Source organism: Henckelia pumila, chromosome 1 (genome assembly GCF_033568475.1).
Source record: "Henckelia pumila isolate YLH828 chromosome 1, ASM3356847v2, whole genome shotgun sequence".
Lineage (NCBI taxonomy): Eukaryota > Viridiplantae > Streptophyta > Magnoliopsida > Lamiales > Gesneriaceae > Henckelia > Henckelia pumila.
This window is the reverse complement of record NC_133120.1, coordinates 109,006,998-109,028,569: the sequence shown is the minus strand read 5'-3', so window position 1 is coordinate 109,028,569 and position 21,572 is coordinate 109,006,998. Positions and strand designations below refer to the sequence as shown.

Here is a 21,572-nt window from a genome sequence, read left to right as displayed (position 1 = left end):
AACATCAAATAAATCATTATAAATAATATAAAAAATTAAAATCAATCAAACATAAATTACAATAAACCATTTAAATCTTATATAAAACATTTCAAATAATATAAAACATTCAAAACTTATCAACCATACATAAAATATTTAAAATATTAATTATAATATAAATTCTTTAAATGTAAAAAATAATAATTTGGCGGGGCGGGGCCCGCATTAGCCTATGGTCCAAACCGGCCAAGCCTGTTTCGGCTTGCCTCCAAAGAGGCCGCCAAAAAAATGACCCAACCTGCTTTTTTTTTAACGACGGAACGAGTTGGTTCGACGGGTAAAACTCGAATTGACGACTCTACCTCTTGACTTATTTACGTACTTAAATATGGTTGACTATGATTTTTTTTTCTACCAATTTTATGAGACAATATGTAATTCAATTTAATCCATGATTTTTCAATGGAAGAATAGATCGGGTCAATATGTCGCACAAGATACCAACTTTTACATTTTAAGTCAAAAACATTGTTTTAGTTTTCACTGTATGTATGAATCTGATCAATTTGTGTCAGAAGTATAAATTTATGAGATTATCTCATAAAATATATAATATTTATTTTTTTAGTATTATCAGTTGATATCAAAGTGAGAGTAGAATTTCATTGATGATTTTATAGAGAAATTATGTTTGATTAGATTTTTTAATCTATTTTTTCGGGACAAAATATACATCAATTTATCTAGAATAAATTTACCACCCTCATGTTTTTCAAGTCAATATTTAAATACTATCAACATGGAGAAATCACTATAATTTAAGTCAAAGTAAACACAAAAAAAAAAAAAAAATGAAAACTTCAATTGTCCTCGTACTGTAAATCTGCAGTTACGAAACACAAATATCAAGAAGCATAACCCGTTTATCAGAAATCAAGTCGGGTTACGACCCGTTAATCGAAACACAAAAAAAAGTTATTTAATTTTCGAGTTCTATATAAACGGGCATCATCCCCTGTTATCAGAATCGAAACCCTCGTCTCCCTCAAATTTCTGACCCACATAAATATAATTTTATCTGAAGATATTATACGCAAAATTCTGTCCAAGATATCGCCCAGGTGATTTTTGTTTGGTACGTATTAATCTCTGTTTACATGTTTTGTAATTTACTGCTTTAATATTAAATTTCAGTCAAGGGTGGATGAATGGATCCGCATTACGTGCTTTGCAGTTTTTTCATCGACCTAGGATAAGCAATTTGAATTTTCACGTAAAAGTCAGTTAAATTAGTTAGGACAGAACTGTTGTTGGGGGGGGTCTTTTTATTTGCTTGTTCTTAAAATGGAAAAGTTCGTCTCTTTTGGGTGAGGCGATGTTGTTGATAGGATTTGTGAACTCTTAAAAGTCTTCGGGAAAGGTTATATGATAATCCATTTGAATAATTGGGTAACTTATGCTTGTTTTTTCCCCGGACTCAGTATTCTTCGATCAACTGTAGGTGTATTTATAATGGTTGCGTAAGCAATGAGTGACATGCAAGCAGCGAAATTTACTGGGAATTGTTCTCGGATGGCAGTCCATGATTATGCAGTATATGTGCGAATAAGGTGGAACTGTGGAATTTGATAAAAGCACAAGTCATGGCTCAACAGTCGTCCCGGCTGCATCGTCTGCTTACTTTACTGGACAGTATCCTCGATGCATTTTAAATTTGTATTGTGCGATTAATGGTATTTAGCTGGACAAGTCTATTTTCACATGCGTCTGTCTTGTGTCCGTGCTTCTGATTTGGAGTGTAATTTTGTGGATATCTTCTGTTGAAATTTGAAGTATCTTCTGAGCTTGAGTTTTTTTCAACATCATTGTGGTGTATATTTTTTTTCTGCTATCTTTCACTGGAATCTGAAAATCTAAAAAATTCTTGCTTTTATATTTCTCGTGGTTATTGCAAGACAAAGTTTTGTCCTGATTTTCTCTTTGAGGTTGTGTTTGATGTACATATTTTAATTCAATTATCTCTTAGGATACAGGGATATCAGTCCTTTTTTCCCTTTGTCCCCCTAAATAAGTGTCAAATTTGTCAGTTTCTCTTTAACCAAATGCGAAGCTGGTTCAACCCAAGCGACAAGGTTTTCAGCAGCAAGGCAGATAGGGGAAATCGCCAAATCGCATCCTCAGGACCTTATTGCCCTCTTGAACAAGGTATGGTTTTGTTGCCTATGTTTTTAGTATTCTAAATATTTGTCTTTCTATTTATTGAACTTGAATTGCATGACCAAACACTTGTACCTTGAGTATGGGCTTGTGTTGTTTGGCAAACTTCTTGTTGACTTTTTCTTAAGTTGGATTAGTAGCATCTGGCACCCACTATATACTTCTTTCTTTAATGAATTCCAACAGAAAGTTATAAATTATAACTCTGGTTTAAGTGAAACTTGATTGATTTTATCCAATGGAACTTTTAGTGCAATGATTCAAGAGAATAATAGATTACTTACGCCACAGCGTACATGTATAAAATTTATAATTTGAATCCCTGTTCTTTTATGCCATACACTGTACACATATTGCTCAATCCTTTTGTTTATGGAGCCAAAATTTGACAGTTAATTTCAATTACAATATTTATGTCTAAATGCCAGTACTTGGTACCTTGTCAGATTTTTTACAAAGAAATGTTGTATGGTGGGATCTGAATTCTACTGTGTTTCTTTGCATGACATGTCTTAGTTATTTTCTTTTATTATTATATTTTTATATCTGTCACTGAAGTTCTGTTTAATCCTGAATTGTAGCACGAGTAACACTTTTCATTTGTCGCCTGGAGTTTCACTCTTCAATTGCTTGTGTAGGTGTCTCAATATTTACATAGTAAAAAGTGGGACACCAGAGTAGCTGCAGCTCGTGCTGTGGGGGCCATTGCAGAAAATGTCAAACATACATCTTTGGCCGAACTCTCTAGTTGCCTTGATATGAAATTGTCAGAAGCTGGTATTTCTGCTACCTTCAATGAAGTGGTGATTTGGCCCAATTACCATTCTAAAATTGTTGCTGGCACTTCCTTTAGAAGGTTTTTTGCTCTCTTCAATATGTTTTATAAAATTGTTCTTCTGATTGTCGTAAAATCCAAGCTATGATAATTAATTGTTTTGTTATTAAGAAACCCCTTCTCATCATAATGTTTGGTGAAATAGTTTTGTTGTGTGAATTTCTTCCATGTAATTACCATTTGCAGTTTCGATCTGAATAAAGTGTTGGAGTTTGGGGCTCTGTTGGCATCTGGTGGTCAGGTACTTTCACTCGTTACCCATCTGCTTGTGGTAAACTGAACATCTGTGTCGCAAATTGTTTATATCATTTGTTTGTTTTCGACAACGTAATTTCAGGAGTATGATATTGGAAATGACAACTGCAAGAATCCTAGGGAACGATTGAGCCGACAGAAACAAAACCTTCGGCGTCGATTAGGTTAGTGTTATTTTCTTGTATCAGTTTTATTGAGTACAAAGTGTCTCGATCAAGCTGTAACATTTGGAACATATTGTTGTTACAAGTCTTCTAAACACATGTATCAAGGTACCTGACTCGGTACAATACTGCCTTGTTTCAAGAGCTCTCTTTTCAACAGAAAATTATTGATTCTATACTATTGTGTTGAGATTTCTTCAATACACTTTTGACCTTGTGGATTGGAAGTTCCATTTAATTCTTGAGGATTGGAGGGTTCCATTTTAACCTAGCGGACTGTTGACTCTTCTAGGAGAGCAACAATTGTTGTTCCTGGGGTTTGAATCTCTTTTTGAAAAAGGGCATTGGCTCGTGTGTTCCTTCCTTTTGAAGGAGATTTCCCTATGTGATGTACCAATGATTTGATTTTTCTGTGTAAAGCAGATCTGATCTCTATTTGTATTATTTTATTCTTGTTTGCTCACTGTATCCTCCCAAAAGATTTCACTTTCTGGTTTGATTTGCTAAATCAAGCCAAATTATTTTGCTCTTTTTGGCAGAATACTTTTCCCTTTTCTCAGTGATCCTCTTCCGTGAATTCTTTAGCTGTTCAATCCCTTATATGGGTTCAAAATTCTTTACTAGGTGGCTTACAATTGAAAGTGAAACTTCAAGTCTGCCCTGTTTTCACTGCACTTTTGGTTAATATTTTTGGGCAAGTGGAATAATAATCTCTGATATTTGTCTTTCCACTTTTTGGTGTGGTCTAATATCAATGCTGACTTGTTTGAACTGCAATAGTTTAGTTTATCAATCAATATTGATGATCCATAAAGAATTTTCAAGATCGATATTTGCTTGTTTAGTGGATGATGTGTTTTTAATTGAAACTGATGATTTATTGCCTTCAAATTTTTTATGAATTAAATTGATATTGTGCTTGTTTAGTGGATGTTGGATCGGCATTGAAATTGGGGTAACCATAGTGATATAAACATTATCTTCTAATTTTGTGCCAAAGATGCAGTTTGCAAAATGTAAAGCCTTTCATTTGCTGTATAAAATAGCTGGAAAACCAAGTACTGCTCAGTGATTGCTTAAACGAAATGGGGAATACTAGAACAATAATATTATGTACTATGCTTTAATTTTTTTTCCCTTATCGAGTGGGTAAATGGCTTTACCTGATAAATATTAAATGTGTTATACATCAAATGTATGTATATTGTGTTCAATTTACTAGTTTTTGTTTTGCTTGTTCTTGTTCGGAAGTTACTTCTGGATGTTGAATTTTATTTATTGTTTGGATGTCCAAAGATCAGAAAGAAAGACAAGAACAGAAATCACACACATTGGAGGAAATGGATGGCATCTGCCATTGAATTCTGTGTGCGTCGTGCGGGCATAGAAAATTGTTGTAACATCAATTATCATTTCATACGCAGGTTTAGATGTGTGTGAGCAATTTATGGATGTCAGTGATATGATAAGAGATGAGGACCTCGTTTTGCACAAGTTTAATTACCCTATAAATGGAATTGCTTCCCATTATTATGCGTCACAACCGCCGCATAATATTAACAAACTTGTGACAAGTATGGCGCCCACCTCAAGATCCAGGAGGCCCAGTGCCAGGGAGCTGAATCTCTTAAAACGTAAAGCAAAAAGTAATTCAAAAGACCAATCCAAAGGCTGGCCAAAGGATGGGTCCACAGAAGCAACCCAATCACACGATGCGGTGGCACCCAGGACTACTTCCCTGGACTCATCGGCTGCTCAAAAGGTGAATGAAGAACGTCTCAATTTTTTTTACCAATATTATCAGCAACAAGGAATAAGTTACATCATATTTTCTCAGTCATCATAATTTTGTTCCATCTGAAAATCTAGGTGTCATTGACATGTCTCAAACTTTGATTCTTGATACTGCTTCTGATTTTAAATGTGTACCTAATTTGTCGATGTTTTTTTCCTGCCCTTTGTGGTTAGTACCCTATGTATGCATGTTTTTACTTCAGCATCATTGTGTTTACGTATTTCTTTGTCTCCCAAGCCCTCTTTGTTGGGGACTCTGTATGTGTTTCTGCCATTTATTACCGTGCTGAAGCTTGATTGATGAAGTCAATTAGTAATTGAATCCTTCTCGTCGCAGAAGATAACCTCTTACAGCTCTAAAACATCCTGGCTAATACTATCAGCAATTGATATGATTCTTCATACTTTCGAGCTTGTTGATATTGAAGAAAGTTTCCCTGTTATTTCAATGGAGACTTTCTGGTTGCATCGTGAGCTCTTGACTTGACTTGACTTTCCATTTCTTTAATTCCCATTCCGTACTAAGCTCCCATCTGAAGTTTCGGTTGAAGCCTGAAATGGCTCATCAGGAAAAAAAGTGTGAATGCAATGGATGCAATGTTTGAGTTAGGGTGAAAATGACACCCTTGTTCGTCTGTGACAGAAATAGAAGAATAAAGTCCCATGGTTCTGAAAACAAATAATGAAATTCTCTCTTTCAGTCACCCCTAGAGCTCCATGTTTTGAATATGCTAATAGAAAGATTGGGAGCAGTCTCACACTCTTTAACCAACCAATTTAGAGACATGAGTAAGGCTGTTCCTAAGGGAGTGAAAATGAATCTATCAGCATATATGCATGTAAGCAACCCTTATACTATCCAGAGTAGGTTTAACTTATACCAAACTTCTATATTTACCAATCTCAACATGAATAATATTTTTTTAGGTGGACTGTTTCATCGAACAAAAGCAGATTTGATTGTTCAATCAGAAAATGTAATATTTTAAATCACATAGCCATAATCTTGAATTGGTTTCTAAAATAATTTAAATGGCAGTTATGAGGGTTGTTTGGCTTAAATTGATGGCAATGAGCCTACAGCAGTCAGCATTCTTCTGTATCTGAATAAATTATATACCCCAGCCAGGGTTGTCCCTTTGATTTCTAACACTTTTGATGCAAGTCTATATTCCTCCTGGATGTAGACTGTTGATTTAATTGTGTGCTTTTTCTCTTTTTTTCCCATTTAGTTCTTTTATCCATGTTATGCCGAGCCTTTTCCTCTTCCTTTACAATCTCCCATATTTTGTTGACCTTGTATGACTTTCTCTGGAAGATTTCTAAATACAATCCACTGAAGAAGTTTTTGATGCAGTTAGTTACAGATACCATTTCCGATGATGATAATATTGAAAATGATGGAGATGGGGGCTGGCCTTTTCAAAGTTTTGTTGAACAACTCCTCATTGATATCTTTGACCCTGGTTAGTAATTACTTTTTGGAGCTTCTGATCATGGTAATGTTAAATTATATGTTGGCTGATTTTATTACCAGTTTGGGAAGTTCGTCATGGCAGTATCATGGCTCTTAGAGAGATATTGACCTATCAAGGAGCTTGTGCGGGGATCCTTCTGCCAGAGTTCAGTTGCGCAGGTTCATCGGGATTTAATTTGGAAAATGTGAGAAGAGAGAGGGAAACTAATTTTGATTTGCAAGTCTCAGCTGATGATTCAGAGCCAGTTTTGAAGAGACCAAAGTTGGAGGATGTTTCTAGTTCAGTGGTTGAATCCATTGACGGAGATCTAAATGCTTGTTCAAAAATTGAAGGTGAAGATGATAGAGGAGATGTTTTTCCCGTGCATGCAAATGGAGAAACTGATGGTGGTTTTGTGAAGGGGGAACCACAATCTGGTGTTGACAGCACAAGCCATTGCGGATTAGATGTAAAGGAGTCGAATGATTATTCTGAAGATAAGGAATTGATAGAGAAGATGACGATAATAAAAAGGATACCTCAAAACTCTGAATTGATGAACTTGGTTATGGAGGGTAGGACTTCTTGGCTGAGAAATTGTGAATTTCTGCAAGATTGTGCAATTCGCTTCCTGTGTGTCTTGTCCCTGGATAGGTATGATTTGTTCAATAAATGTTCACTAATACTTCTATTTGAATGGTTGGTGGTGAAGTAAACAAAAAAGTGAAACTACGAGGAGAAAGGAACTTAATGACTAAAGCATGAAATATATCGACTTGCTATACCAGATACTTACATGTTATCACGGAAATACTTCAGTTTTTCCTTGATCATGTTTCAATATTTTTTCGATGGGCTGTCATCTTGAACTTAATGTATTCATTTGTTCATATTTGAAATATAGACCTTGACACGAAGATTGAATTTATTGGGAACTTGCTAGATGTTAACATCTTTTTTAATCTACAGATTTGGAGACTACATCTCTGATCAAGTGGTGGCACCGGTGAGGGAAACCTGTGCTCAAGCCTTAGGTGCTGTGCTCAAGTACATGCATCCAACATTAGTACGAGAGACACTGAATATTTTGTTGCAAATGCAGGTAAGCATAGAATAAAGAGTGTTTACTGGAACATTTTTTGTGAGAGACTCTTTGTTCTTTACTGCAACATTGTTTTAATTAGCCCTCACTTTTTTCAGCGTAGACCAGAGTGGGAGATTCGCCATGGGAGTCTTTTGGGTACCAAATATCTAGTTGCTGTGCGGCAGGTAGATTGTTGTGCTATATGAACTTCACTGTTATTGCAATGTACTTTTCCTTCTGATTTTCTTGACATGGTTCTTGTGGTAATTGCTCTGTGAATTTGACTTCAATATTGCGTTTCATCGGTTCAGAATGACAGTTTTCAAAATTTCTTTATGGTACTGGTTTGGATCCATGCAAGGACCTCATACTGCTGATATGGTGATCATGTGAATGTGACGAGAGATACTTCACCAAACCTCTCGCAGTTAATTTAAAATAATCTTCTGATTCCAATAGAATGATGTTTTAGAAATCTGGAGTCATTTCTTGACCATCAGCGGTACAGCTTTTGCGTTTATTATGTGGTACATGATTATCTGCTGGGTAGGAGCAGGAATTCTTTTCATTAGACAATTTAATTGTTTAATGCACTCTTCATGATATAGAATAGAATGTGTGTGAGAGATTTAATGATGTTGTTAGGTAACTAAAATGTGAGATGTCATCACATGTTCTTTTTGGGGAATCTTTGACATATACAAATGCCAAAATGATCTCAATCTCAATGGCTGTGGTATTAGAAATTACTTGAGAATCGTGGATAGCACGATATGCAAAAAATAAAGTATGTGGGAATATCAAGTGATGGATTGAAGTGTGGTACAATAAGATAAAGACCTTAAGAAACCCCATTTGGTTCTTTTCTGATTTTGGATGCCAACTAAGTCATTGTTTGTGAGCTTTGTTTGCGCAACTGAAAACACAAGTGTCAAGTTAAATACATGAAAGATTGTGCCAGATGATGTCTAATCCAGCTTCCAATTGTGCTATTGTTGATTTACTTAACTAAGTTGTTTCTTATAAAAAAATATGAATACCAGCCTAATACATGGGAGACGTCCTGATTATAAAATGAGCAAGAGAGCAGTAAAATGTAGCTCCTTTGTTCTTGTTCTTAGACACAATTTGATGCGACAACTTTGTTGGACAATCTGCACCACTAAACTTTTCCCCCATGGAATAAATACAAGGGTGAGTTTCTTCTGGGCATTGATACGAAAGAAGACAAGTTTGTGATATTCATGGTTGGTAGAATTTTGAGTTGCGGAAAATCTTGAAAGGGAGAATTGAACAAGAAAATCATTCTGTTGCATTTGAAATAGAGCCAATACGCGGGATAATGCTGTATTTTAATTTCGAGGGTACCGTCTTAAAACATGAGTTTCCTTCTCCATGGTCAAAATCATGAAGCAGCCAGAACTTATTCAGAATTGTTTTAATGGGCTGATGCACTTATTTTGTATTACACTTTTGTGTAGTCTTTTCTTTCATCTGTACATCTTATACTTTATGAATTTTGTTTCATATAAATTTAGGAAGTATTGCTTTTTTGTGTTGTACTGATGTGTAACTAATATTTTTTGTGCTTTCCTTTTCTTTTCTGTCCAGCTGTAACTTTCTATCTTTCTTCAATAGATTACTTGAGCCAGTCTTCTTGTACCTTTTGTCCATGCATTTTATAATTTTGGTAGTTTTGTTGCTTTGACTATCCCTAATTTTCTCACTGTGACTCTAGGAAATGCTCCATGATCTGCTTGGACCTGTTCTTCCTGCTTGTAAAACCGGGCTGGAGGATCCTGATGATGATGTACGAGCCGTTGCTGCAGAAGCTTTATTACCGACATCAGCTGCAATTGTTTCTCTCAAGGGTCCAATATTGCATTCTATTGTTATGCTGCTCTGGGACATTTTGCTTGACCTGGACGATTTAAGCCCCTCAACCAGCAGGTACTTTGTTGAGTTTATTGTTTTTTGAGGTTTGGTACATCTGCCTGTCCTTTTGGTGATCCTTTTCGATCTCTGCCATGTTGTAAATGGTCTTTGAAAGTTCGGTTTTTCCCATACTAATTTTTTAAAATTTATTTTTGCATGTATGTATGTGTGTGTGAGAGAGGAGATGTGTGTGTAAGTTTGTGGCATTTTTCTGGCAGATTAATTCACGATCTTCTTCAATAATGTACCTTAAAGATGAGCTGGATATGTGTTTTGTTGGACGAGTGTATTTATCATCTAAAGAAGGCTAAATGCTCTAGGTTATCTCTTCATAGCTCTTCTTCTGGCTCCTTAGCAGTTCTTTTCTTTCTCCAAACTAGTTAACCGTGTTGTTAACTAAGATATTACTCCGACCTAATTAACCGTGTCCGTTTGAACATCTCTACTGCCGTATGATGCTCCTCCATTTTTCATCAGGAGTTGTTCATTTGATATGATTTTGTTAGATAGCCTTGTTAACCAATGTACACCACTTTTTCTAGAACATTCTAGACCCTCATATGGATACAATTCGACGATGTAGTAGTTAATTCTATCATTTTAGGGCTTGTTAAATTTATGAATCTACTTTTGTGGAATCTTTTGCCACACCTGTTCTTACTCAGGTTGATTAGCCTTTCATAACTCACTGTTGTCGCTATAGTTTTTGTTTAACCACTAGTCCATTCTTTTCCATATTCATTATATTGTTCAATTTAAGGTTTATGTGCATGGGTTGAATTTGCTGGTTACCAGTTTCTACTTTCTACCATATCGTCTGTCAATCCTATGTCGTATTATTCATTCTTAATTTTCTTTAGCAAGAAAAATACAGTTTTATTGATGAAAAACAAAGATCTAGAAGTCAATATTTAATGAATCTCAATGACACTGTCCTTGATTGAATAAATTTAACATGCTTTTACTTATTGTCGGGGTTCAAAGATTGCGGCTTTTTTGAATAGTAAGCAGTTTGTACTGTGATGGATTCTGCATTTCTGGATTAAGTCACGATGTGAGACTACTTTTCAGTTTTTAATTTTATTGATGCTAGAATGTCTATTGTGCTGTTAAAAATTTTCTTCTTGCAAACTTCAGCTTTCAGTTAGTTTGTAGTCGTGGTATTATGCAAAGATGAATATCTAGATTTTGTTAGTTTGCTGGCCAAATTGGTGCTTGATTGTGAAAATCATTTATGAGTTCTGATTGTTTTGTGGTTCATCTTATTATTGATTATTGTAATTACATGCTCAAATGGAGGTTTTTAAAACGTTTCTAATATTGTATACTGCTTTTCCAGTGTAATGAATCTATTAGCAGAAATTTATTCCCAGGAGCAGATGATTCCAAAGACTTTTAGTATGTCGGGTTCCAGGGAAAAACTGGAACTTGACCTTAACGAAAGCAGTCATATGGATGATCATGACGAAGGGACGAGTTCTCTAGAGAACCCTTATATGCTGTCAACGTTGGCACCACGATTATGGCCATTTATGAGACATAGTATAACATCAGTTCGCTTGTCTGCAATCCGCACCTTGGTAGTGTATATTCTTTTATCTGACCGAAAATTTTGTGACATTTTTTTCACTGTTTTTCTTTTTTCCTGTGACCTTGAATGATTCTTTTCAAATTCATTGCTTTCTTCAGGATATTAGATAGCTTGATTATATCAGGAAAAACAGTGAATTTGCTGCTTATTTGCTTAAATTTGTTAGAAATTGAACTATGTACGATGTGCAGGAACGTCTGCTTGAAGCTGGTCATAGGAGGAGCATCACTGATGAAGCTAGCTCATTTTGGCCTTCTTTTATCGTTGGCGACACTCTAAGGATAGTGTTCCAGAATTTACTGCTCGAATCAAATGAGGAAATTCTGCTGTGCTCAGAGAGAGTTTGGAATCTCCTAGTCCTTGTATGCAACTTGCTCCGTATTCTCAGTTTTACTGATACTTGCAATTTCATCATTTTTCTGTCAAGCTGTCATGGGCATTCGATCTTGATAGTTTCTCAATCTGTTGTTTGATTATCCAAGCTGAACCCATGACCCAAAGAATCTAGAAAATCAGTAATTTACAAAAACAAAGGAAGATTAGCCAGGTTTTGACTTGTGATGTCTGGCAGTGATTGTTTTCATGTGAATCAAGCTTGATTTTGAGTACCTTCATCTTTCTCATCTAATATGATTAATTCTATTGTAAAAAGCATCGAATCAGTTGTCCTGATTTTTATCTTAATTGTTTAACGTTTTGATTGCCCTCCTCCTGCCCTTATTTTGCAGTTTTATAATTCTTTTTATAAACTTAATTTTGGCAGTGTAGATATTTATTTAAACTATATGTCTTGTATCATTTTCACATATTTAAGAATCATGGAACTGTTTAAATCTATTCATTCCTGGCTTTCCGGCTTCGCTACTAACACAGTTCTTCAACTGGTTAGTGCCTGATGGAAGATTTAGAAAATGCTGCAAAATTGTACTTTTCTTCATGGGTAGAGCTGGCAACAACTCCATATGGATCTCCACTGGATGCTTCCAAGATGTTTTGGCCTGTTGCCCTGCCTCGTAAAAGTCATTTCAAAGCTGCAGCTAAAATTAAAACAGTTAAGCTTGAAAATGAAAATTACAAAAATAAATCCTCAGAATCCATGGAAACCACGTCAGCAGAGCCAAATGGAGATGCTCCAGCAAGTTCATCAAAAATTATTGTTGGTGCTGACTTGGACATCTCAGTGACTTGTACAAGAGTTGTTACAGCAACCGCTTTAGGAGTTATGGCTTCCAGGTTAAGTGGTGCATCCTTGCAGTATGTAGTTGACCCATTGTGGAAGGGATTGAATTCTTTATCTGGAGTTCAGCGTCAGGTTAATTCTCTTTACTGACAAAGTCATTGATTGTGTCTTTGACTTTCTAGTCTAATATATCTTGGGGTAATTCTTGGGAAAAAATGTTATAACCTTTTATGCAACTGATTACTTTGTTTCTTTGTTGATTGTGTCAGGTGGTTTCAATGGTTCTTATATCCTGGTTTAAAGAATTGAAAGGACTTTTGAAATCGGATGAGGTTTTTGCTGGCATTTCAAATAATTTTCGGCATTGTTTATTAGATTTATTAGTTTGCAGTAACCCTGCTTTTCCTACAAAGGATTCTCTTCTTCCTTATGCTGAACTCTCTAGATTATGCGGTAAGATGCGAAATGAGGCCAGTCAGTTGTATTACGCTACAGAGTCATCTGGCTTGTTCAGTGATCTTCTTGCGGGCACCAAGGTGGACCTTGAAAATATGACTGCCGATGATGCAGTGAATTTTGCATCACAACTCTCATTTGCGAGCAATATAAACACTGGAGTGGAATCTGATGGAAAGAATTTATTTGAGGAGTTAGAGTCTCTAAAGCAAAATCTTTTGACTACTGCCGGATATCTGAAATGTGTTCAGGTCTGTCAAAATATGTTCTGTCTTTATCTGAGAGAACACATACTCTGATTTTGCATAGGTTATCATATAATTAGTCCACTGGCCATGGGAAATTTTTTTTAACATTCAATCTCTTCTTTTTGAGTGGTTGCAGAATAATTTGCATCTTACTGTCTCGGCTTTACTAGCCGCTGCATTTGTATGGATGTCAGAGCTTCCTACAAAACTCAATCCGGTTATCTTGCCTATTATGGCTTCCGTTAAGCGAGAACAGGTAATATAAAGGTTATGGTGTATCTTTACTGGGAACACCAAACTTTGACTAAAACAGTGTTTTATTTGAAGGAGGAAATTCTGCAAAATAAGGCTGCTGAATCACTGGCAGAACTCATACATCAGTGTATTGAACGCAAACCGGGTCCCAATGACAAGCTAATCAAGAATCTGTGTACTTTAGCATGTATGGATCCTCGTGAAACACCCCAAGCAGAGGTCCTGAGTTCTGTGGAAATTATTGAAGACCAAGATCTTCTGTCCTTCGGAAGCAGTAGCATTCGATCAAAGTCAAGAGTTCAGGTGCTATCTCCTGGTGAAGACCGATCAAGGCTTGAAGGTTTCATTAGTCGACGAGGATCTGAACTAGCATTGAAATATCTATGCTTGAAATTTTGTGATTATTTGTTCGACAGACTTCCTAAGATCTGGGATTGCCTTGTTGAGGTGCTTAAGCCTTGTAATATCGAGGGACAGACATTGGAAGATGAGAAACTGATTGATCAAGCTATTGCTTCCGTTAAAGATCCTCAGATTTTGATAAACAATGTACAAGTAAGGATGCCTGTCAGACTTCACTTGAACAAATGCCATCTTAAACATCATGTTTAGAAAATGAATGAATCTGTTTACTTTTAGGATCTAGGGATCCTAACAGTGGTGTTGCCTTGGAATCAAACCAGAATCAGTTGATGGGTTCTATCTGGGTCGAATTGGTCAGCCTAAAAAATTTGGAATTGGTTGCAAACTGGTAGGAAAATGGGTAATTTTGAAAAAGTTCAAAAAATAAATGGTTTGGTATCTCTTCTGAGGGTCTAAACCCATTTAAAACCTTTGAATGGAGCTGGTTTTATTGACCAGGCTGGTTAAGAGGAACCAGTCATTAATCTTTTGAAACCATATTCAGTTCTACCTGTTTTAGATAGTATTTGGGAGAGTTTTTAGGAAGCACTTTTCAGCTTTTCCTTCACAAAATTTCAAAATTTTGTGAAGTAAAAATTAAGAAGTGCTTCCTAAAAGCTCTCCCTAACACTACCTTAATCAGTCCGGTTACTAGCTTTATCACAATCACCTTAATCAGTCCGGTTACTAGCTTTATCACAATCACTCTAGTTTAGAGGTAAAGGAATGAAAACAACTCAAAAAAATTGTGAAAGTACCGGTTTCCGCAAAATCTTATGACTCACCCCTTGAAGGTCTCTTATAGTTTCTGGTCAGGTTCCTTTATTTCTGGATTAACCTGAAGTCTCGTGGAACTTAGTTAATCACCTATTTATTTAGGTATTCTTCCTGTGTACTTTTCTATCCTCTTCTTGCCCACTTCACTGGAAGATGATTCTACTGTTTACTGTATCATTATGTGATAGTTATTGAACATCTTTTATTCTTTTTACTTCCATCCGACGAAGATTCTTGGCTCCCCGTCTAATGCTTCTTCGCATCTGTGCAGGTGGTTCGTTCTATTTCTCCTCTACTGGATGCAAGTCTAAGACCAAAACTTCTCACTCTTCTACCTTGCATTTTCAAATGTGTGCGCCATTCTCATATTGCCGTAAGATTATCTGCATCAAGATGCATTACGGCAATGGCCAAGTCTATGACTTTGGATGTCATGGGTATGATCATTGAGAATGTTATTCCTATGTTAAGTGATGTGTCATCTGTACATGCTAGACAAGGAGCTGGCATGCTAGTTAGTTTGCTTGTACAGGGGTTGGGGTTGGAAATGGTCCCATATGCTCCGTTGTTGGTTGTTCCTCTTTTGAGGTGCATGAGCGACTGTGATCATTCTGTCAGACAGAGTGTGACACATAGTTTTGCTGCCCTAGTACCTTTTCTTCCGTTGGCGCGTGGTGTCTCTCTGCCTGATGGCTTGGCTGAACGATTGTCTAGAAATAATGAAGATGCACAGTTTCTGGAGCAACTAGTTGACAATTCTCACATTGATGATTACAAGCTCTCCTTTGAACTAAAAGTGACTTTGAGGAGGTAACCTTTTTTTATTTAATCTTTTTTCTGGTCATTCTCGCATTATCTTTTGGGGTGAAGAGTTTTGAATGGAAGGTACTGCAAGGAAAAAGGTTGCGATGTTATTCTCCATTCCGCATCCTAATAAGTGGAAGTTAAAGGAAGGGGCTGTTATAAAATTGGACACAATTGTTTCACAGTTGATGTGTTCTCCTATCTGTTGCCCGTTTATGTTCTTGCTTTTCTCATTGTGCAAGTAAGCTCGGCATATTACTTTGTAATCTGTTTAGGTATAGCAGCATGTTCTGTTTAATTGTTTTTCCTTCCTCACCTGTGGCATCCCCATCCCATCCCATCCTCCCCCACCCCCCCCCCCCCCCCCCCCCCCCCCGACTTCACATCTACTTCCGCACGCGTCCGGAATTTGTCAAGAACCAACAAACATTTTTATCAGCTAAAGAGATCAGTTTTCCACTCGCGATAGAAAGTTAAATCAAAGAAGCTATTACCATTTTAAATACCACAGGTAATGTCTGTTAAGGTCCCCCTGTTATTGTAGGTGTAACACTAAGTGTAATTCCATCTCAGTCGAACCATATGCAAACAATATGACAATCTTTCCTTACCTTTTCTCTGATGTATCCTCGCTGCTAAACCTTTGTAATGTGAAAATTGTGGTTTTGGCTTTTGGAAAGGATACAACTTCTTGCTATTGAAGGAGCAAGATAGTCCCGTATTTCGAGACGAATAGTAACTTCTGTGGCATGCTGTGTGCCTGTGATATTGATTAATTGAAGAATTATGACATGAAACGATTTGAATGGTTTTTTAAGCTATATATAATGTCAGTTCCGGTTAACATTAAGAGTTATTTTGAACTCAACAATAATTCATAGTTAATTATTTACCTAAATAATGTGATTCCTGATATCATAAGTATGATCCAAGAATGCTCTGGTGGGATTGTTTGCTGCAGAGAAATGAATCCCCCTTGGAGTTCACTGAAAGGTGCTGACAACTAGCGCAATGTCAATGATTCATCATCATCCTTACCTAAGCTCTCAAACTAGCTGATTTGGCTACAATCTCTCTTCCCTATCACCCTGTTTTTGAAAATGTGGCATGCTTAATAGAATTACACCGAGGACTTACTCTTTCTACTTATCGGAGGTCTTCTATTTGCATTTCCTCTGAATTCCTCAATAATGTTGATTGGTGTAGGCTTTGGTTTTTATCATCTCTGCACCAGGCTGATATGGTTTTACTCTAGAATAATGGTCTTATAGAGATTCTTATAAGTTTGATCTACTTGTTAAGCCACATAAATATCACCTCGTTATTCTAACATTGTCAATGTCAATTACATGAGGAAACTCTTGCAAAGATTGCATTGGATTCTCTACAAGGTGGTTTCCACCAGATTGCTGCACTTTGTTCTCTTGTGTAGAGGTCTTCTTTTTTATTTTTTTCCCCTAAGAATTCCACATTCTTTTTCTTCCATTAACACTAAATTGATGCTTAGAATGCTAGCTGGTACACTTATCCTAAAACATCAAAAAAGCTATTGCCTTTTTCTATTACTAATTTTTATTCTTTTATTTTGAGTTCAAATTTCATATTCTACCATTTGGTGTCTAGTTACTGTTAACTCTGTATTGCTTTATTTAAATGTTGCCTATGCATAAAGCCCTGTGTCTGGGTAATGGGTATGATATCATTTCTGCTGGTAAAAGTAAATTCAAGTTTTATTATCTTGTCTCACAAATTTGTGGTTCTAATTCAACAGTAGATCTCGGTTGTTAATATGCTCTATTTTCATGGTTTCAGGTATCAACAGGAAGGTATAAATTGGCTAGCTTTTTTAAAGCGGTTTAATCTTCACGGTGTTTTATGTGATGATATGGGTCTTGGTAAGACCCTTCAAGCATCAGCAATTGTGGCATCTGATGTAACAGAGCACATTGCTGCAAACAATGGCAAGGACTTGCTACCATCTTTGATTATATGTCCATCAACACTTGTTGGACACTGGGTCTATGAGATAGAGAAGTTTATTGATCCTTCTCTGTTAACAACACTTCAATACATTGGTTCTGCTCCCGAGCGTTTGTCTTTGCGATTGCAATTTGATAAGCATAATGTCATTGTGACATCATATGATGTCGTCCGCAAAGATATTGATTATCTCAGACAGATTTACTGGAACTACTGCATCCTGGATGAAGGACATATTATTAAAAATTCGAAATCCAAAGTCACAGTTGCTGTGAAACAGTTGAAGGCTCAGCATCGCCTCATACTGAGTGGAACACCAATCCAGGTACGTCATGAAGCTCAATTTATAATTAAAATTTAAATTTGTACTGTTGCCGATTAATCCATATTTGATTGCAGAATAATGTGTTGGATCTGTGGTCTCTATTTGACTTCCTCATGCCGGGGTTTCTTGGAACTGATAGACAGGTATTTTACATTACTGCTTTCCTCTATTCTTTAAAATTGTATTTTCTTTTGTTTATCTGTGGCAATATTAAATCTTAGATTTCAGTTGGTAGAATGAACAAACAGGAGCCTGAAAGCAGAAACGAGAGGCCTTGTTTCTGGTTTTGAACTTTTTATTTATTGTTTCTTGGAAACAAATGCTTGCCTACATGAATATATATATGTGCTTGTTGTTTCTGGCGAAATAAAAAAGATAGAAACAGTCATCTTCCAAGCCTCCCAAGTCTCAAACATCATCCTTGTGGTGTAATATTTTCAATATTTTGTGAGTGCTGACATGCGTTTAAATGCTCAATATACAGTCCTTCCACCCCAATGTCATGCAGAGCTGCATGAGCAGTTCTGAAAATTTTGCTGCATAGTATTTATCAAGCCGCTTTTGACATTTCTGGTGCTAACACTCAGGAAGAAAATCTGTGAAGGATTGTTTTATTTGTGCATGAGGTGAAATTGTGAGGCAATCCTTGGATTATTTTTCACTTCCAGCAAAGTTGTGGAAAGAGGAAACGAAATAAAAACTTGAATTCTGTAATAAGAGGATTTTTCCTGTTATCTCATTCAATTCTCCAGCACTGACTGACTAAGACTCCTTATTTAAGCTGCTAGCAATGGTGACTGGAAGTGGTTCTTTTCTGCTTTGTAATTCTGTAAATTAATTTTTGCACATATGATACATTGTGATACTGAACATTTCTTGCTTCTACAGTTTCAAGCTACTTATGGTAAACCCCTGTTGGCTGCACGTGATCCTAAATGTTCAGCAAAGGATGCGGAAGCTGGTGCTCTTGCCATGGAAGCATTGCACAAGCAGGTTCATGATTTTTAGCTTAAACCCTTTTCCCGGTTCCCACTATCCATTAAACTATTTCTTAAGTTTCTTGTTTATGCTCTTATATGGAGTTTGCTTGATTAGGTCATGCCCTTCCTCTTGCGCCGAACAAAAGATGAAGTTTTATCTGATCTGCCAGAGAAGATCATTCAAGACAGATATTGTGATTTAAGTCCCATTCAACTGAAGTTGTATGAACGATTTTCTGGTTCACATGTTAAACAAGAACTTACTAGCATTGTTAAGCTAAATGAAGATGCAGGAGGGGCACCTAAGGCATCTGCTCATGTTTTCCAGGTAAGTTGAGAGTTTTACTATTCCATTATATTGTTTCTCGTTTTTACCTCATTTCATTTCTTTCAATTTCAGGCACTCCAATACTTGTTAAAACTCTGTAGTCATCCATTACTTGTCCTTGGTGAAAGAATTCCAGAGTCACTCTTGCCTATGCTATCAGAACACATTCATGCCAATGCTGATATCTCTACAGAGCTCCATAAAATAGTACATTCCCCTAAACTAGTCGCTCTTCAGGAGATAATGGAAGAGTGTGGAATAGGTGTAGATGCATCAAATTCTGAGGGCAACATCACTTTTGGCCAGCATAGGGTTCTAATATTTGCTCAGCATAAAGTAATCACACCCTTTCTCTTTCAAATGATATTTTCACATTATATTGTGTGCTTCCCTTGGTTAATTTTTCGTCCGTGCAGGCCTTCTTGGACATTATTGAGAAAGACTTGTTTCAGACTCTCATGAAAAAGTGAGTACTGAGTAGGTCCTTCTTATTGATATTTCTTCTGGGATAAAAACTGGAAGTTCTCTTTCCTATTATTTTTTCCCTGCAGTCATTTATTTCCTTGCAAATTCTTCGTTTGTCCTTCCCAAGTAATTTCTGGGAAGGACCCTTTGTCCCCCTCGTCATATTGTTATTTAATTGCTTTTTGGCTCAACACAGTGTTACATATTTGCGGTTGGATGGATCGGTTCAACCTGAAAAACGCTTTGAAATTGTTAAAGCTTTCAACTCAGACCCAACAATTGATGTTCTGCTGCTCACGACACATGGTACTACTTTGCAATTGATGATGACATACAAAAACCACCTGTAAATCTAATGATTGTTATTGCAGTGGGAGGGCTTGGTTTGAACTTGACATCAGCTGATACCCTTGTTTTCATGGAGCATGACTGGAATCCTATGAGAGATCATCAGGTAGGGACCTGTGTGTTCTTTCTCACAGCTTGTTCTTGATTCATTTTCTAAATAACTGTTCTTCAGTTTTGTTGTTGGGAGAAGTATATGTAGAGACCCTAGATCAATGCTAAAAATCAGTTTACAGTATATGTTTGCTCTGAGGCTTGACTAGTGCATCTTGATCTGATTTGAAATAATGATGTTAGAATCCCATCATCTTCATGACTTGTGTTTGACTAAATTGTTGGCATGGCATTTCCTAATGTTTGATTCTCTGTATATATGATAAATCATTCTTTCGCCTTAGAAATGAAAAAATTGGTAGCAAATAGATGGAAAATAATCGCCTTTCATAGATGGCTTGATCTTTGTTTTCTTGATTCTTGAATATCTTCGTATCTTGTTTTTTAAGAACAAATTCTGCACCTTTCTTTCACTTGAATAAGCATGATTTCAAAAACATAATCTCCCGGCAATAATAAACTTGCAGGCAATGGACAGAGCACACAGGTTAGGCCAGCGGAAAGTTGTTAATGTCCACCGTCTGATCATGAGAGGCACCATGGAAGAGAAAGTTATGAGCCTCCAAAAGTTCAAAGTTTCAGTGGCAAATGCGGTCATAAATTCAGAGAACTCCAGCATGAAAACGATGAATACAGATCAATTACTTGATCTGTTTACTTCTGCGGAAGGCAAAAAGGTATTTACATGCTGTCAGTTGTCTCAATTTTTCCTTTGGCTGTTTTCCATCATTTCGGATGTTGTTCCAGAGTATGCATGATAGGTGGCCAAAGTCAGAACCTCGGTGGATTCAAGAGGGAGCCCTCCAAATAAAAAATAAAATTCAAACATGAAAATTAAGATACTTACTTATCAACTAAATTAATGGATGCTCCCTTGCAGCCATATGCTACAAGCTTGTAACCTGTTTGGCCTGTTTCTGTGTTCATTATTATGTTTTTGTTTTATTATTCAGGGAGCAAGAACGTCTACATCTTCAAATGGAGTTGACACGGACCCAAAATTACCTGGTAGGGGCAAGGGACTAAAAGCTATTCTTGGCGGGCTAGAAGATCTTTGGGATCAGTCACAGTACACCGAGGAATACAATCTAAGCCAATTTTTAACAAAACTAAATGGCTGAAGTATGCATAGTCTACGCAAATGCTTTCAAGATTTTGGATTTGAGGATGCAACATCATTGCATCATTTTGCAGTTGATACACGAGCTGCACAGATGTGCAGAACTGTAAATTTTCCATCGTCGCAGCTCCAATTTTCAGGGATAAATTATTGTTGTCTTTCCCCTATATTGTCAGGTTATTTCCCTCTTATTTTTATCTGTTCTTTTCCTTCAATTTAGTGCTTAAAAGAAGCGGTGTAGAATTAGTTCCTGGGTTTTTGGTTGGGCTAGTTGATGCCAATAGGCAATAGCTCATTGAGGGTTAAAGAATCTGTAAATTTTGGATACTGTAAATACATTCAGACGATTTTTATTTTTTATTTTTGGAATGATAATGCCGCAAAATTAGTTATTTTTCGCAATATGTGATCTTTTGTTACTTTTTATGTCCTGTGTTTTAATTTCATCTGAATTGTTTTAGAATTGAAATATAGTTAAC

At 36.4% G+C, this 21,572-nt stretch overlaps 1 protein-coding gene across 1 annotated transcript; it reads left to right on the top strand.

Moving 5' to 3' along the window:
- Positions 1-901: 901 nt before the first annotated feature.
- LOC140861769 (TATA-binding protein-associated factor BTAF1) lies at positions 902-21,495 on the top strand. The gene is made up of 29 exons (XM_073264799.1): positions 902-1,117; positions 1,484-1,674; positions 2,093-2,187; positions 2,838-3,055; positions 3,221-3,275; positions 3,372-3,453; positions 4,878-5,215; positions 6,605-6,713; positions 6,785-7,358; positions 7,674-7,806; positions 7,905-7,973; positions 9,527-9,738; positions 11,063-11,303; positions 11,506-11,676; positions 12,204-12,626; positions 12,764-13,201; positions 13,335-13,454; positions 13,526-14,008; positions 14,904-15,442; positions 17,249-17,741; positions 17,816-17,884; positions 18,630-18,734; positions 18,837-19,049; positions 19,122-19,385; positions 19,466-19,515; positions 19,711-19,820; positions 19,886-19,968; positions 20,441-20,650; positions 20,927-21,495. Exons 2-29 carry the CDS (start codon positions 1,626-1,628, stop codon positions 21,092-21,094), a joined length of 6,114 nt encoding a protein of 2,037 aa, XP_073120900.1. The 5' UTR covers positions 902-1,117; positions 1,484-1,625; the 3' UTR covers positions 21,095-21,495.
- The last annotated feature ends 77 nt before the right edge of the window (positions 21,496-21,572 follow it).

What these genes read in the sequence shown, in the direction of transcription:
- LOC140861769 (XM_073264799.1), top strand. Translation starts at nt 1,626, where the DNA reads ATGGCTCAACAGTCGTCCCGGCTGCATCGTCTGCTTACTTTACTGGAC. An exon ending in TCTGCTTACTTTACTGGACA is followed by an intron (nt 1,675 to 2,092) that starts GTATCCTCGATG and finishes CCAAATGCGAAG; the next exon opens with CTGGTTCAACCCAAGCGACA. An exon ending in ATCTAGTTGCTGTGCGGCAG is followed by an intron (nt 7,974 to 9,526) that starts GTAGATTGTTGT and finishes CTGTGACTCTAG; the next exon opens with GAAATGCTCCATGATCTGCT.